This window comes from Microtus pennsylvanicus, chromosome X (assembly GCF_037038515.1).
Source record: "Microtus pennsylvanicus isolate mMicPen1 chromosome X, mMicPen1.hap1, whole genome shotgun sequence".
Lineage (NCBI taxonomy): Eukaryota > Metazoa > Chordata > Mammalia > Rodentia > Cricetidae > Microtus > Microtus pennsylvanicus.
The window spans coordinates 136,766,850-136,782,652 of NC_134601.1; the positions used below are offsets into that span (position 1 = coordinate 136,766,850).

Below are 15,803 nucleotides of genomic sequence, written 5' to 3' on the forward strand. Positions count from 1 at the left end.
TCAACATATTATGTTAGTTCTCAATATTTTACAGGGTACAGAAAAAAATAGCTCAAAGTCTTCTTTAAATAAGAGCATAAAATGTTTAAACATATAAACAATCCGGTTTGATGTGTGAAAAGTAATTTCACAGCTTTTAAATTAGGATACAAAAGTTTCATACAATTAGTTGTTGTGTGTGGATATCGTTTGAATTTATATTACATACTACTGGATTGCCTCCAATAGCATTTACCTGGCATGAGCAGGTAGTCTGTAAACAAAACATAAAAGTACATTGCCACCAAGTGCCTTTGCCCAATCCACTCCCCCAAACCAACCACACAGTTCTGACCACATGCTGCGGTCATGGCCTACCACCAAAGCTTTGTATGAAATTATACAATAAAGTATGGGGCTCCTTTTTCTTTTTTTTCTTTTGTTTTATTTTCTCCTTAGAAAAGAAAAATGTTCCAAGTAAAAACAAACATACATATCTCAAAGCATGTGTGCACTGAAAAATAAAGACATTTGAACAGGTTCATAAAAACTGACTTAAAAGTTTAGAAAGAAAACACAGACTTCTAGGTTCTTCTGACTGGAGTAACTTCTCTTATATAAAGAAGAGATATTTTAATATGTAATAGTGTCCTTTCTTTACAGAAATCGTCGTATTATGACATATATGCACAAGGATTAACACTATAACACACTGTACACAGTGGCGGGCAGGGCGGGCGGCTCACCAGTAGCCCTCAGGGACTGTGTCACTAGGGTGGAGCCACTCCACAGTGGAGCCCAGCAAAGTCTGGAGCTCATTGGTGAATTCTACCAGATCCAACAGTTCCTTGCTTTCAGAGTTGAAGGCTTCCAGGTCCTTGGGGCAGGAGAACAAAAGACTTGCAGAGACCTGTCGGTAAAACTCCGCTTCTGCGATGGTGACAATTTCCATATTGGGAAAATTGCAGCGGAAAATCCGGGAGGACATTTTCAACCTCTTGAGCACATCTGAGAGCAGTAGCCAGTTTCGTGGCCTAGAAGATAAAAAGGGATGGGAGTTAGATTTCTGGAAAGGTACCTCTGCACCCTGACTAGCTGAGTACTAACCAGGGCCAGGGATCTTCTAGCCAACTCTTCTGCCCTGTCCTACCACACCCCACCGCTGGTCATTAAGATAAGGAGAAGAACCACAGCCTAAGAATTTGGGACAGATCTGCTTTTATAAAGAGAGTATCTACTAGAATTTGCACAAGCTTCACTGTGCCCACTGCCATGGGTGGAAACAAATGGGGATAGTCTTGCACACCTAAAACTTGCATCATGCTTCTCCAGTGGACCCTGTACTCAGTGAGGAAAACCAGGCCTATATCCCAACCTCTTTGACCTCTCTGAGGACCCTCACCAACAGATCACTAAACATAGAAGGCTACCTCTCCTCCCCTTTCCCAGTTCTATCCCCATCCTTCAGTTATCTGGGTTGGGACACCTTTGAGAAGGGATGCTTTAGTAAGTCTTCTGAGCCTGACACAATTTAGAATTTCTGTCACTGTTAGTAATGGCATACGTGTTTATACCTTCAGAGCAGAGGAGGACATTACTCATTAAACACCTTTGTTAACACAAAGCACAGCAGCTTCTTGACATGGACACCCCAAAGGACTGATTATTAAGGTGCAGTGGCACACCCATAGGGAAAACATGGGAACTAACCAAATCTGATAACACATTAAGGACTCCAAGTGTCCTAGATAATTGTCCTATTCTTAGGTGAGGAGGTAGTTTATCACTATAGTCCAATTATAACTCAAGTGCCTGGGGGAGACCGTAGGCTGACTCGTTGGGGGATGGGATGACAGCTGCTAGGGGAAGACTCATTTCTTCACTGTTGGCTGCTCTACTATTCAAGATGGCGGCTTTTCCGTGGCATTTCAGTTCCCGGCTTCAATGCCCACTGGCCCCAAGAATGACTTGAAAAGATACACTTACTCACGAGGGCAGTTTGAACCATGTTATAGGTAAGCTCTACCTCCACTGGGCATAAATAACTGATCTGGACCCTTAGCCAAGGTCTGAGGACAGCTAAGAAGCCACCCACCATTCACCTGCCTAAAGGGACAAACTGCTTTTCAAGCAGCTTGGTAGTTTGTTCCACAGAGAGCCATGCTTACCCCTGAGCGACGGACACTTGGACATTATAACACGGCAAGAGAGAGTTTTCCGAAAACTCAAACTCAAACAAATCGCTGTAGGCATCCTCCTCCTCATCTTGGTCTTCCGGCCCTGGGGGGTTAGCCAAAACGTCATACCCACTTTCATCGTCTGGTTCTAGTGGAAGGCAAAGGAGAGAGGGAGCAGTTAGCTGAAGAGTATTAGCTGGCTGTGGTGACAGCCAGAGCAACCAAATCACTGTGCCAGTGCCCATCCCCTGCCTTCTTCACCCAGAGCAGGCAACAACATTCTCACTGGAGGACGCACAAACAGTGATGCTTACCACACACACAGCTGCCATAGAACTCCCAAGCGCCACTGGGGTCATCATCACTGCGACCCTGTAGGTCATTTAAGTAATCTGCAGAGAGAGGGGGCGACAGAAGATAAAATATACTGGCAAGTTCTGTGGGGTATCACACAACTATAATCTCAGAACTTGAGAGGATTCTACCTTTGAGGCCAGCTTGGGCCATACAATGGGATCCAGTCCCCATACAAAACACAATCCTATCTGACAAGAACAAATGTTAAAGCAATTAGGATGCCTTTTCCCTAGAAACTCGTAATAGGCTGGTTCGTGACTGTGCCTGCAAGTCACCTCTCAGTTTTTAGAAGCCCTCTGTAGTTCCTGACTTGCTGAGGGACAGGCTACCCTGGCTTACCAAAATGAGAGCAAAGAAGCTTGGGAGGCTTATAAAACTGAGGAAGAATTGTATTTTCCAACTTGTCTCCAATCCACCAGACAACTTCTTTCAGTAAGCACTACTTAAGGTGGGCATGGATGGATCGTGAGCCAGCTGAAGGAACTCTTTGGCAGTGTCTGATGAGGAGCTTAACCACAAGGGTCCGACAGTCACGAAACTGAGCTTGTTTTCAGGATCTTATAACACCGGGGGCTTAAAAGATGGGTTTATCCTAAGACCAAACACCACAGCGCAAAACTGCATGCCTGGGAGCTTGGGTAATTTCAGAGACTTGCTATGTAAACCCATGGGTCATACTTAGGTGAAAAATGGATTTGTAGAAAATGAAACTAACTATGTTGAAAAACAAAACAAAAACCAAAAAACAAACAAAAAAATAAAGCCAGGCATGGTAGAGAGCACGCCTGTAACCCCAGCACTCAGGAAGCAGAGGCAAGCAGATCTCCTATGATGTTGAGGCCAGCCTGGTCTACAGAGCAAGTTCCAGGACAGTTAGTCTGTTACAGAGACAAACTCTGTCTCAAAAAAGCAAAAACCAAATCAAAACAACAACAAGAACAAACAGAAAACTTTTAAAATATTATGGTGAAGAAGCCAAGTGGCTTCACTACAATAGGATTTCCCCATAGAAAAACCTTAGCTTTCGGAATAGTCACACCCAAATCTAAAATATGCAGTTTCCATCTCTGCCCTTTGGTGAAGCCCAGGGTTTCATACATGCTAAGTGTTCAACTACTAAAGGCACGCACACACACACCAGGCCCAACCTAACCCCCCCCCCCCGAACAGCCTTTGATAAGTTAATCAGATGGCCTTACACATTCTTATTTTCTCAGAGTACCTAGGACTGGAGCTGAGCCCCATATGCCCAGGTGAATTGAACTTTTGAATAAGATCATCCATTGAACTCCATCATACCTGTTAAAAACTTCTCCATAAGTTCACTGTGGGTCATCTTCATGATGGTTCTACCTGAGTATGTGGCTAAAGTGGGGTCAGCACCATAGGAAAGAAGCAACCGGACAATTTCTAAGTGGTCATTCTCCACAGCATCATGCAGAGGCCTGGAAAGAGACACACAGTGGCATTAAGCTTGTGCACAGCATACTTGTCTGATCTAGAAGCAGGGAAAACAGAATACATGCAAGCCTCCTACAGTGAGCATCCTGGGTACCACTACATACAGAAGAAAACCAAGGCACAGTGACGGGAGCAAAGTCTAAACAAGCAACTGTTATGGATAGCTAACCCTCAAAGGGGCCAGGGATGGGACTACCTCAGGGTCAGTTCTCAAGTATACACCTATTTTATCCTTAGGCCTAAGGAAGATCTTAAATCTATGATGAAAATATCTTCAGTGAAATGAGGTACAGACAGGAAAATTTCCACCACTGTAGAAGCCAGTGCAACAAGCAATCGCTATACAAAAAGCCCCAAACCAACAAAAAGCCAGTCACCTTTGCTATTAGCAGAATTTGCTAAGAGAAACATTCTCTAAGTCCTGCTCCAGCACTATCTGTCCGGAAGCCAAGTGCCTGGCAGTGGCATATTCTCAGGAGGACACATACCATCCCCAGTCCCCTGAGCTAATGCTATTATCAAAGTATGACACTCAGGAGGCAAAGGCAGGTAGAACTCTGAGATTTTAAGGCCAGCCCGGTCTAAATATCAAGTTTCAGAACAGCCAGGACTATTTAAGAGTGACCTGGTCTCAAAAGAAGAAAACGTGAAAGATCCACAGGTTACCCTTTGGGTGTTTCTGACCGTCAGGGGAACCAGGGTCCTGAATCCCAGAGTGTCCCGTCACAATGTCAGCAAGATGCCTGTGCTGACTCAGATGTGAGTCTTATTGATCAAACAGAGGTCAAGACAAGGTGACTATTAGGGCGCGGATGGATGTGGGTGATGACCGAAGAACCAGTGGAAGGAGGCATAGATGGCCTTCAGTCTGTCCCAAGGGGTGTTTCAGCTCACAAATACTTTGAATGGTGATTTCACAGATGGCAATGAACAGCTCAAGGATCTATAAGGCAGTATTTGTCTCCCTGACTCATGGAGGGCCATGGCCTTCTGGGAGGCTTTGGTCTGTGGGAGAACTACAGAACTGGTCAAGACTGGGAGGTTTTCATCACCTACCACAAAAATCTGTTCAATTCAGTTCTAGGCTGCAATCAATGCAGGTGCAATTTGCTCTCCATCTTTCCCCCCTGGGGTTTCTGCATTCCCTGAGAGCTACTGTCTGCTTGACAGCAATGCCAGGAAGCAGGAAGAACAAGATACACCACTGACCTGGTTCCATCCTGGGCACTGCAGTTGACATCAGCGCCATATTCAAGGAGGTGGCGAACGATGTTGAGCCACCCCCTGGCACAAGCTTCATGTAGTGCACAGTAACCAGCATTGTCACGATGATTCACGTCACAGATCTTGTTCTCCAGGCAGTATAAGACCACTTCCTGTGGGGAGGGAGCGAGAAATACCATCCGATCACCACACAGTCACCTCATAAGGAAGACTTCTTCATAGTTCTAAGACTATAAGCTGAGGCCTGAGAACCCACTGTGGTTTGGGTGGTGCCTGAATGTTTATTGAGGGGCCTACAGCTGGGCAGCCCCAATCAAATGTGTTTTACCTTCTCCCAAGTCTCCAGAGGCTGTTTATGAACCAAAACACTTGTCTCGTTACTGAGGGAGTATGTGGAGACTCAGCTGCAAAGACTTCAAAAGGGCTCATTGGAAGGCACCTATAATTCCCAACACTCAGAAGGTTGAGGCCAGACTAGGATATAGAGTGAGATCTTGTCTCACCAAAACAAGTCCGAGGGCACATTCATCTGTACTATGGCATTTAGGCTCCAACAGGGTCACTACAGATAGTAAACAGCCAAGTTTAGATAAAAGCAAGGATGATCAAAGTGAAGCAAAATGGAAGAGCGCCATAACACCCTGCAACCCAGAGCAGGTGAGGCAGATGGCATCCCTGTGTGCAGACAGAAGGCAGAGCTCTAAGGGGACTCTTGCCAGATATCTTAGCCCTCACCAAGAGATGAAGCCAAGGGAGGTGGCATACACTTGTAATTCCAGCATTCAAAGGACTGAGGCAGGAGGATGACTTAAGTTTGAAGCCTGCGATACAAAAAGTAAAATGCCCTCTTAAAAACAAGAAGTTGGGTGGTGGCGGCGGCAAAAACCTTTAGTCCCAGCACTCAGGAGAGGCAGAGGTAGTTGAATCTCTGTTGAATTCCAGGCTAGCCTGGACTACAAAGTGAGTTCCAAGACAGCCAGTACTGTTACAAAGAGAAACCTTACCTCAAAATACCATCAACCAACCAACCAGTCAACCAGCCCAAACAGACAGGTGGAAAAAAAGAGACATGAAATGGATTGGCACAACAGTAAGTAGCTCAGCAGTAGAGCCTTGGCATGGGTTCCATTCACACCACACACATGGACACACGGACACCAGGGCCTCAAAGAACCGCACCTCTCCTCCCTTTTCCCTCTACTAAAGACTGAATCCATGCAATACACGCTTATTTACTTAAGTCAATGACAGGAATCAGATAGATCACATACTAGAACAAAACAGAACAAGTGTGCCCCTCCCTCAGCAGAAGGCATTCAGTGTCAACAGTCTGCATCAGAATCACTATTGTTAATTAATCTCACTTCTTTAGCATGTTAAAATATTACCATGAACCACTCCTAGTAAGCACAGCAGTAATTTACCCAATGTCTTATTACCATGATTAGGCAAGTTTTCAAACACATTGAACAGTATCTGTCACCAGGAAACAGGTTACACTATCTTCTCCTAAGACACGCCAAGCAAATTGTCACTAACTTCTAAGAATGGGGCTAGACAACGCAGGGTGGCCTACCATTTGTGACACCGGAGAACTCGCCTGCTAGACATAAAATATGGGTGGCTTCTTCTGGCCACCCATAGACGTGAAGTGGGTTGTGAAAAATCTCTAACACCCTTTCTAGGACAGTTCAGTCAAAGGTAAAGGCTCACTTGGGTGCTACCTAGGATGTTCCAGATGCTTCCCTGTGAGACTAAGGCTATACACTGGTAAATATGACCATCCGTGCCCTGTTGCTTCAGGTCGCCACAGCAGCTCCCTTCTAAAGCAAGGGGAGGAAAAGAGAAGGCATGCTTGGCAAGGCATTTCTTCCGTCAGGTCTTAACCTACCAGAATGCCCACAATCCTCTGAGCCCCAGTATCCAGGATACTGCATGCAGCTGCTGCTCTTTTAGCAGGTCTTCACTAGCCAGACTCGAGTGGACGGCTGCAATCTAATGAGTTGTGTTCCCCAGCCAGGACGAGACCTTGTCATGTGACTCTGGGATTGGCCCTGAGCACCACCGACTGCTGTGCAAAGATCAATTTATGTGGATCCCGGCAGTCTGCCTGGTGTCCTCTCAACCCAGGGTTTATTTGTTCTGACAATTATGGCCCTCACCTGGAAACCTTCATCACTACAGGGCTGATCTGAGGGAACCTAGAAATGAAAGAAGTCAGAGCACAAGACTAAGTCGATTCTCTCTTGTCCTGGAGGATGGCGGGAAAGGCAACAGTGACCACACACAAGGTGAGGCATTTGCCACAGTCTACCCTCATTCCGCTGCACTGGTGTTACTTGGCCTGAGATCTGCTTGTCTGCTGTTATATCCTACACTACTCTCCACAGTCTGGGAAACAGCAGGAAGAAGGGAGTGTTTTCATCCAACACTTAGGGCGACTGCGGAACAGAGGGGCAAGACTCCCACGTCTGCTGGGAAGTCAAAAAGTCCAGTAAAAGGTTCTGGCTGGAAGGCTTTGATCCAGCTGTCAAGAGCATCCTTCTGACCCTCTGCTGGGCTCAAGCAAGCTAATATCACTCTCCTAGCTGGGAGAGTGCTAGCCTCTAAAGAGATGCCAACTGCAGTCCCCAACAGAGAAGGGTGAAGACGTGTGCCTGCCTAACACATTTCTCAGTTATTTTTTGCATCAGAAATGGGTGTGTTTGAAGGACAGCCCACCCATTCCCAAACAAAATCAAACTGTTTTTCTTGGACAATTCTGTTAAGGGCCATAAGCTGAATGCCATTAACCGCAAAATATAACCATAAAGGCCATAAACCCGACATTGTTAATTAATTAAATGCCTCATTAACTTTTTTAAAAACATGATTTATTTAATTCATAGAAAATTTAACCATCACCACTAAACGCACAAGCATGTGGTTGCATACTGACATTTTAGCTGGAGCAATGGAAGCCTTCTTAGCAGGAGCCAAGCAGCGTGAGTGTGCCTGGCCTGATCAGCGGTTAAGACAAAGCTGGAGAGAGGGGGCTGCTGTGAACCCCTAGACCCACATTAGCAGCAATAGAATGAGGCGTGGGTGACAGGGAGAGCCTTTTTATTGCACACAAGGCATCTTTAGCCAAACAGGAAGCAACAGTGTCAAAGTTCACTCCTGGGGAACTCTTCCATAGCTGTGTGTTCAAGCAGTCCCTTACGAAACTATGGAAACTGTCCTTCACTTAGAAAGCTCGAAACCGCCACATCTGAATGACCTATCATCCAACATCTTAAATTCTGCTAAAAGAAATGCAGGAAAGTCAGCCTCTGGGTGAGAGGAATGCTTTAATATTAACAATTAAAACACTGGGCATTGAAATTTACATATTGAAAATTATGTGCCTGTGTGTTGGAAGACAAGTTCAATAAATATTCCCTGGGACAAAGGAACAGAGCCTACAAAGTGCTTCTTAGTCCAGGCCTCAGACCTACTGGCTGTATAAAAACTCTTCCTTTAGAGAAGCCACAAGGGTCTCTTGAGCCTTGCCAACTCTCTTTTGCAAAGGAATAAGACCTTTGGAAATGATGCGAGATCAAAGGCTAGGATAGAAGCCTTGTTTCTTTATGAGCAAAGCAGCCTGCTGCCCTTGAGGGAAGCCTCATTCCTTCCCTGTCTCCCCTGGTGAGCTGCCGGAAGCCACAGCACAGCTGAAGGAAAGCCCCTGGAAGGAAAGGACGCATTGCACACAGCCTCACCCTTCTAGGTGTTGATGCTCAGCTTGTGGGAAAACATCGGTGGTCACTTGTGCCTAATCCACATTAACTGAGCTAACTACCAATCTTTCATCTAGTTATTTCTGAGATAATCCAGAGATCTAAAAAAAGAAACACCAGCGCACCCAAGAACCATCCTTGCCTCAAGTTTTCACCTACAAAGTCACAATTCTCAGGTTGGGCTGTGGGTCACTAGCTAGCACAGGGCTGGGTGATCCCACCAGGAACTATAATGGTATCACAATGAAGTTCAGGCCGCGGGGGTCCTGCCGGCCCTACCCTGCTGTGGGCCAGTAAGGATGCTGCAATGTCTTTCCTTCACACCTCCACACTTGCTGAGCTGCTTTTTATTTTCGCCATCCAACTCCCAGAGGGCTGATGTCAGGAAAAAAAAAAAAAGCCTTTGCCCCGTGGGCTATTGCATCACAATTTCAACTGGTAAGTGTGTGCGGGGTGCACAAGGGTGCAGAAGGAGGCAGTTAGCACCAGGAGGTTCTGAACTGCAGGAAAGGGCCCAGTACAAGAAGAGGCTGAGAGGTGCCAGGGAAGGTGCCGGGCCGGACTGAGCTGAGCAGTCGCTGTACGGGATCACTATCTTTCAGCTCTTCCGTTCTCTGCAACTTTCCTCAACAGAAAGTGCAGATAACAGCAGGGAGCAGAGCAAAGGCGGTGAAAGGGCAAACTGAGTTGCTGTGGACCACACGGGCTTAAGAGCAGAGGTACACTGGCAGCCGTGAGCTTGGGGCAGAGCCCTTAGGCCACCACTGCCCCGTCAGTGCTGCCTTCCCCACCTCAGTGGGTCCATGTCAAGCCTCCCTATAGTCACTTCTTACCCCCAAAGACCACCTTTCTACCAGCAATAGCATAAGCCACCCTAAATAGAGCTAATCACTTCTCTACACCCTTAGTAATCAAAAACCAAATGAATTCATTAAAATTTGCCCCAGGCGCCAAGTCCTAGGTTATGTCAGACTCTGTAACGGACATAAGTGAGCAAAAGCCTGGTCAGAGAGGCCTACCTGAACATCTGCAGCCTCTACCAGGTGGACCTAGCCAGAGACAGCAGCCAGAGTCGGGCTAACACAAACATCCTGCTGGGTCTTGGAACACCTCCTGATGTGGAGGAGGCTGGGCTCTGCTCAACAAGCCCCTCCCTGAAGCTGCTGCCCCCAGCCTGGAGCAGAGGTTACTGAATGCTCCCGATCCACGGTGCCCACAAGTCCCCTCACCTCATAGCCTAGCCGGGCAGCCCGCTGGAGGAGGGTCTCGCCAGCATTCTTGTTGACAATAAGTCTCCGAGCCTCTGGCGGCATGGGGCGAGACTGGGTGGTCTCTTGAGGAGAACTTGAGCGTGGCAGCTGTGTGGCCTGGGAGGCCGGTAGCAATTGTTGTAAACGGTCAAAGGGCTTTGGCTCCTGTTTGGCTGGCGACAAATCATAGTCTGTACTGGGCTCAGGTCGTTTTCTGAATCTCCGCACAGTCATCTGTCACAAGAGAAAAGGTATGCACAGGTAAGGCTGTGAACCTTCAAACACATCCACCGCTTTGCTCTAGCCTCTTCCCAGACAGAATGTCAAACCCATAGAGAAAGACACTTTCTTTTCCTTCTTAGGAAGGGGAGGGGCTGTCAAAGGAGGGCTGGGGATGGGGCCTCACTCTAGGTTTGAAACTTCATGGCCATCCAGAACACATGCCCCTCTAGGACAGAAGTGATGTGAAGGGGAGAGGGGGCTCAGTCCCGGAAAATGGGAGTTTAGTCCATGCGAAGCAAGCCCAAGGCGGGAGCTAGCAAAAGGTACCTTGCTGTCGGTGCTCTCCACATAGTAGTCTCCTGTGATGGGCAAGCTCCTCCTGGGCTCCTGAGGTATCAAGTGCTTGGTTTTGCACAGTCTCTTCCCGGATGGCTTCTCACTGTTGTCAGTGTATTTCTGCAGCGGGGAGGCAGCCTGGCAATCCTCTTCTTCATCTGTGCACAGCACATCTGTCTTCTGGCTTTCTTTAATTTTCTGCTGTTTGGCAGGCAGCCTCGAGGCTGGTGTGCAGCTTGGCTGAGTCTGCTTTTTGCCACTTGCATTGGTGGATGAAAGACTCTTCATGGGCGGAGAGCAGGAGAACACAGGCAAGCCTAAATACGGAGGGGGCGGTGACGGGCGGGGGAGGGGGAGAAGAAGCAGGCGTTACACAGTTGTAGCCCATGCAGAAAGAAAAGCCCATTGTTAGCACTGATCACTGGAGCGGCTTCAGTTTTTAAAGATATACCAATTATGTTTTCAAAGCATTAATATTTTAATTATCCCACATTCAAATAGCAAATAGGTTAACCCTCAAAATGCCAAGAGCTAAGTTTCTATGAAGGGCCGGGACAAGAGGACAGAAACCAGCTCTTTCTACTCTTCCCCATCCACTGGACTAGGGTGCCCAGAATCCGGATGACCGAGGCAGCTTGAGCCTGGAGGGACGGTGTTGGCGAGGGTGTGCGGCCACCCAGCCTTCTCTTCCTGACCAGTCATAGACTGGGAAATAAGCAAGGAAGTGGAGAGAATCCAGAAATTAGGTGTGCAAAGACATGCACCACCTACCACACAACCCAGTCAGAGTCAACTCGGATGCCTCAAGGTCCCCTGGCTCTCTCCAAAGGCCCTCTCCCATGGAAGGAAGGCACAACCCAACCTCTAGGGGCAGAGTGGATAATCAAGATGCGGCCTCTGCATACCTTGTTCATGGTCAGTGGGTTTGAGGGACTCTTCAGACCAGCCTCTGTTGCCTTTGGCCTCTGCCTTTTTCCTGCCAGCCCTCTCTTCAGTGATGTTAGTCCCCTGGGAGGTGACCTCAGGCTGAACAGCCTGGGTCACTTCCTTCCTGCTTTGGCGGCCAGGCTTGCTCTCTGCTGCCGACACCTGCTGCTCCCAGCGTTCTCTAAGGTGCAGCAAGTGGCGTTGCTTTTTAGGATGGAGCCCTGTTAATTCAATGCACACCTTCAGGTTGGTCAGCTCACTATAATGTGGGTCTTCTAAGTGGTTAGAGGAACTGTTTGTCATTTCCCTCTCAGGCCAGTCATCTAATGGAGAAATAACTACAAATTAATCAAAAAGCCCCCTGGGGAGGGAACAAACTGTCTTACATAGCACCAATGGGGTGGGGAAGGGGGAGGGTGTGGCCACTGTCTCTGCTTCCACAGGTCACTTATTTTCCTTTGGCCGCCTCTGGGTTTGGAGGGAGGGAAAGTGGGTGCCACCTCCCCAGGGCTTCAGGATGTGTCATGGGAATGTCAAGGCTGCACCAGATACTCATCCGCTGTCTATGGGGGGAGGGGAGGGAACAGGTGCTGCAATAACCCCACTGTGTCCCACTCAGGGGTGCCCTCTGCGGTTGCATGCACAGGCCTCCCAAGCAGGCAGTGGAAGCTGGCCAAGCTCACCTTTGGAGATCCGTCGCCGCTTAGCTTTCAGAGGGTCCTCTGACAGCTCTTCCACAGTGGTCTCAGTGTGGATGCTGTCACCTGATGCTTTACGTTTCTTATCTAGCCGAAGGGTGGGGCTGTGCGGCATGTCCACCACCCCCTGGTCAGTGGGTGGCTCGCTCACAGGTGGCCTCTCCAAGAAATACTTTTCCGCAGGAAGATCTTTGTCCTCTGGAGCTTCAAAGAGATCATGTTTGTTTCCAGTACTATACTCGCCTGTGGGAGAAGAAAAAAAGAATGCAGAAATGAGGTCCAGGTTCTCCAAAGGAGGCGGGATAAGGGGAATAAGCAGGACTGCCATGGCCAAGGCAATCAACACCCGAAGGTCTTGGTGGACAGAATCTTCACCCATCAGAATCATTGCTTCCAGAGGAAGGGCATGCCAGAACGAGTCAGCAAGTATAGCAGAAGGCAAGGCAGGAGGTACCTTGTCTTCCTGACTTTTTTGTAATTGGGGCCTAAGGTAACCACACTCTCAACCCAGTCTGGTTAAGCTTTAAAAAAAAAAAAATCTCCAGGAAAGCATTTGTTCAAGTCATTATTATGAAATACAGAGGGACAGAGGGTTGCAGTAAAAGACTAAACATCCCTAAAATGTCATGTACCCAAGGGGCAAAATATATGTTTACTTAAATGGACAGACAGAAGATGGTAAAAAACGAGGAGCGCAGATGGGAGTGTTGAAAGAAACTAGGACCTTGATGGGCAAGAGGGGGCAGAGAACCCTGCAGACCCAGGGCTGCTGGGAGGAGGGGCCCAGCTTAGCCAAAGGCAAGGGTTCCTTAGAGACAACTTCAAAGGGTTCAATCTGATGGCTGCCTACAGAAATCCCTATCACTAAATCAAGGAGCTGCTCTCATTTAATGTCCAAAATAGGGGATCCCCATGGGGACTCAGGTCACCTAACCTGCACTCTTTCTCTCAAGCAAACATCTCTAGACAAGACCTCACCCTTTTCACAGTTGGGTCTTTTGTAGCCAGGCAAGCATTAGCAAAAGTGCTGGCTCCAGCCCCTCCCCCCACACCCAGGGCTGCTCCTGTTCTCCAAGAAGACCAGTAGGCATCTCCCTTTTCCCTGAATCAAAGCCCAGCACCAGTACCTAGTGTTCTAGCTAAGAACTGCCCCACAAATTGTTCTGGTATGGCAGATTTTCTAATAAACAACAAGTGAGATGGTTCAGCAGATAAAGGTACCTGTTGCAAAGCAGAGGAACTGAGTCCCATCTCTAGAAACTACCTAGAAGGAGAACTGGCCTCTGACCTCCGTATATTCATTAACTGTGACATGTGTGTGCACGCACACAAAATAAATCCTCTAAACAAAAAAATAACCCACTATGTAACCATTACCATAAGGGTCGGTGCTTACCCATGGACCACTAAAATGATCCCACATGTTACTGGGGATGTGGGTCTGGCTTTTGGGTAGTGATGCAGAAGTCATTTTGTAGATAAAATAAGCATGCACCTCATAGGCTGAGCTCAATCCATTTCAAATTCTACCCTTCCTTCCAAGCAGCTAGGCCTCATCAACTTCTCTCAAGGGCAATCCAGTATTGAGTGGCTGTCAGCTGCGAGGTGAGCAGTACCTTGGGCATGGAAAGCTGGATCCAATCTGAGCTAAGGAATGGCCACACAACCCCAGCCGTTCCTCCTCTTCACGGTGGTACACCTTATAGACAACAGCCAGCAGCCAGGCCCCTGTGATTCTGAGTATACCTAACTCAAGGACACAGTCAAAGCAGGCCTCTGGTAATAATGGCAATGTTCTGTCATAAGGATTGACAGCAGCCAGAGAAGACAAGCAGGCTGCCATAGACCACTGCACTCAGCTTGGCAGGGTCTCACTTGTGCTAGCTACTCTGTGACCCTCTTAACAGCTCTGGCACTAACAGTACCACTTTACAACTTGGCCACGCTGGGCTATAAAGTGGGAACATTATGACCAGCTGCCTCTCATCCAGGGATAAGCTTCACCAACTCAGGCTGCTCAGGGCAAAGGGAAAGGCCAGAGAAATTACTTATGCAGGATGCTAGGATTGCACTTGCCCCAGCATTTTCAAGTATACTTCACCTCACCCTTTGGTAGGTGAGGTGAAACAAAGGTACCAGGCAGCATACTCAGTGTGGGGCCTAGCCCAGATTGCACTGCCTCACTTACCCCTTTCCAGCATCACGCTCCCTCGCTCTAGCCAATCTCTAAAACTCTCTCTACACCGAGTGTTTTACACTGACTTCCTAGTCTTGCAGTTGAACTCTAGGTCTCACGTAGGCACCTGTACCACTGTCTAAGCTAACTTTCATGGGGAGGTTTTCATTTTCAGCCTCACTGCCAACTCCTAATAGTGAAATGCGACTTATCTCAATCATGTGACCCTTTGCCCAAACTGCCCTCGAAAACCACCCATTTTACGGGCTGGCCTGTCTGTTCCTCACTAAACAGGGGCATTCCTACAAAACCAGGGGTTTTGCTATCTCCTTTTCTTCTGGGATTTTACCATCAGGGCAAACTTGTACACAGTGGGTAGAAAGGTGTCCCCATCGCTCCATTACCATCCGCTTCTCATTGACAGGGAAGCTGGCAGGGAAGAATGGAGAACACATTTGCTCACTAGCTCCTTCAACTCCCCACAACTCATCCATCTGGCCACTGGACTCCTGAGCCTTGGGGACTGTGAATCACTCTATGGCATGTCCCCTTCTGCCTTATCCCAAGAAAATGCCAGAGCAGTGTCCATTGTTATCTCTCCATTCTAAATTATCTTCAAGAACTCTCCCTGATCAGTCTGGGGTTTACACTAGTCCACAGATCATTAACGTAGCTGTTTTTTCTGCCATTCTCCAAATCTTAATGAACTGGGTGGAACCCCCCGCCATGCAAGCATCTTAGGGCAACAATTCCTATTCCCTTCAGAGATGTCCCAAAAATCTGCACCAGGGTGACCTTCCAGGAACTAACAACAATCGTGAAGCAAACCTACCCCTACCTACTGCCTGCCATCAGCCATGGGATGCTTCATGTCATTTCCATACACTTTGACTTAGACCTCCTTAAATGGGACCAATCTAGCCACTACCTACAAGATTACCCTTAAAGCAAATGAGATGGGCTGATGGAAAGAGACAACAGAAGCCCTAACCACTAGGCTCTACCCACTGCTTGTACTGGCCCCCTGGTCATGCCATGTGGGCAGATGAGGGTGTGGCTGTGTTTGATACTTGCTCCCCTATAGCATGGTCATATGACTTGCAGCACATATATCCATCCCATAATCTATCGTGACTGTGCTGCCATACTATACCTCATAGAAGCATTACCATGGCAACATTTACAAATCACCACAGCAACAAAGCAACTTCATCACTGTGGCAGCCATGCCCAGAGAG

The 15,803-nt window shown here is 47.8% G+C and overlaps 1 protein-coding gene across 13 annotated transcripts in view; it reads right to left on the bottom strand.

The window, feature by feature from the left end:
- Window positions 1-430: 430 nt before the first annotated feature.
- Bcor (BCL6 corepressor) overlaps window positions 431-15,803 on the bottom strand; it is a 121,725-nt gene continuing 106,352 nt past the window's right edge. For 7 of the 13 annotated variants that reach the window (XM_075957229.1, XM_075957240.1, XM_075957239.1 and 4 more), the window contains 9 exons: window positions 12,375-12,632; window positions 11,670-12,014; window positions 10,756-11,081; window positions 10,186-10,440; window positions 5,184-5,350; window positions 3,813-3,958; window positions 2,471-2,548; window positions 2,148-2,304; window positions 586-1,013 (listed from right to left, as the gene is read on the bottom strand). In XM_075957229.1, the coding sequence (XP_075813344.1) occupies window positions 722-1,013; window positions 2,148-2,304; window positions 2,471-2,548; window positions 3,813-3,958; window positions 5,184-5,350; window positions 10,186-10,440; window positions 10,756-11,081; window positions 11,670-12,014; window positions 12,375-12,632 (2,024 nt within the window). In that variant the 3' untranslated portion in view covers window positions 586-721. Of the gene's footprint in view, window positions 1,014-2,147; window positions 2,305-2,470; window positions 2,549-3,812; window positions 3,959-5,183; window positions 5,351-10,185; window positions 10,441-10,755; window positions 11,082-11,669; window positions 12,015-12,374; window positions 12,633-15,803 lie in introns of all 13 variants that reach the window. The other 6 variants (XM_075957235.1, XM_075957236.1, XM_075957234.1 and 3 more) reach the window with 3 other exon arrangements.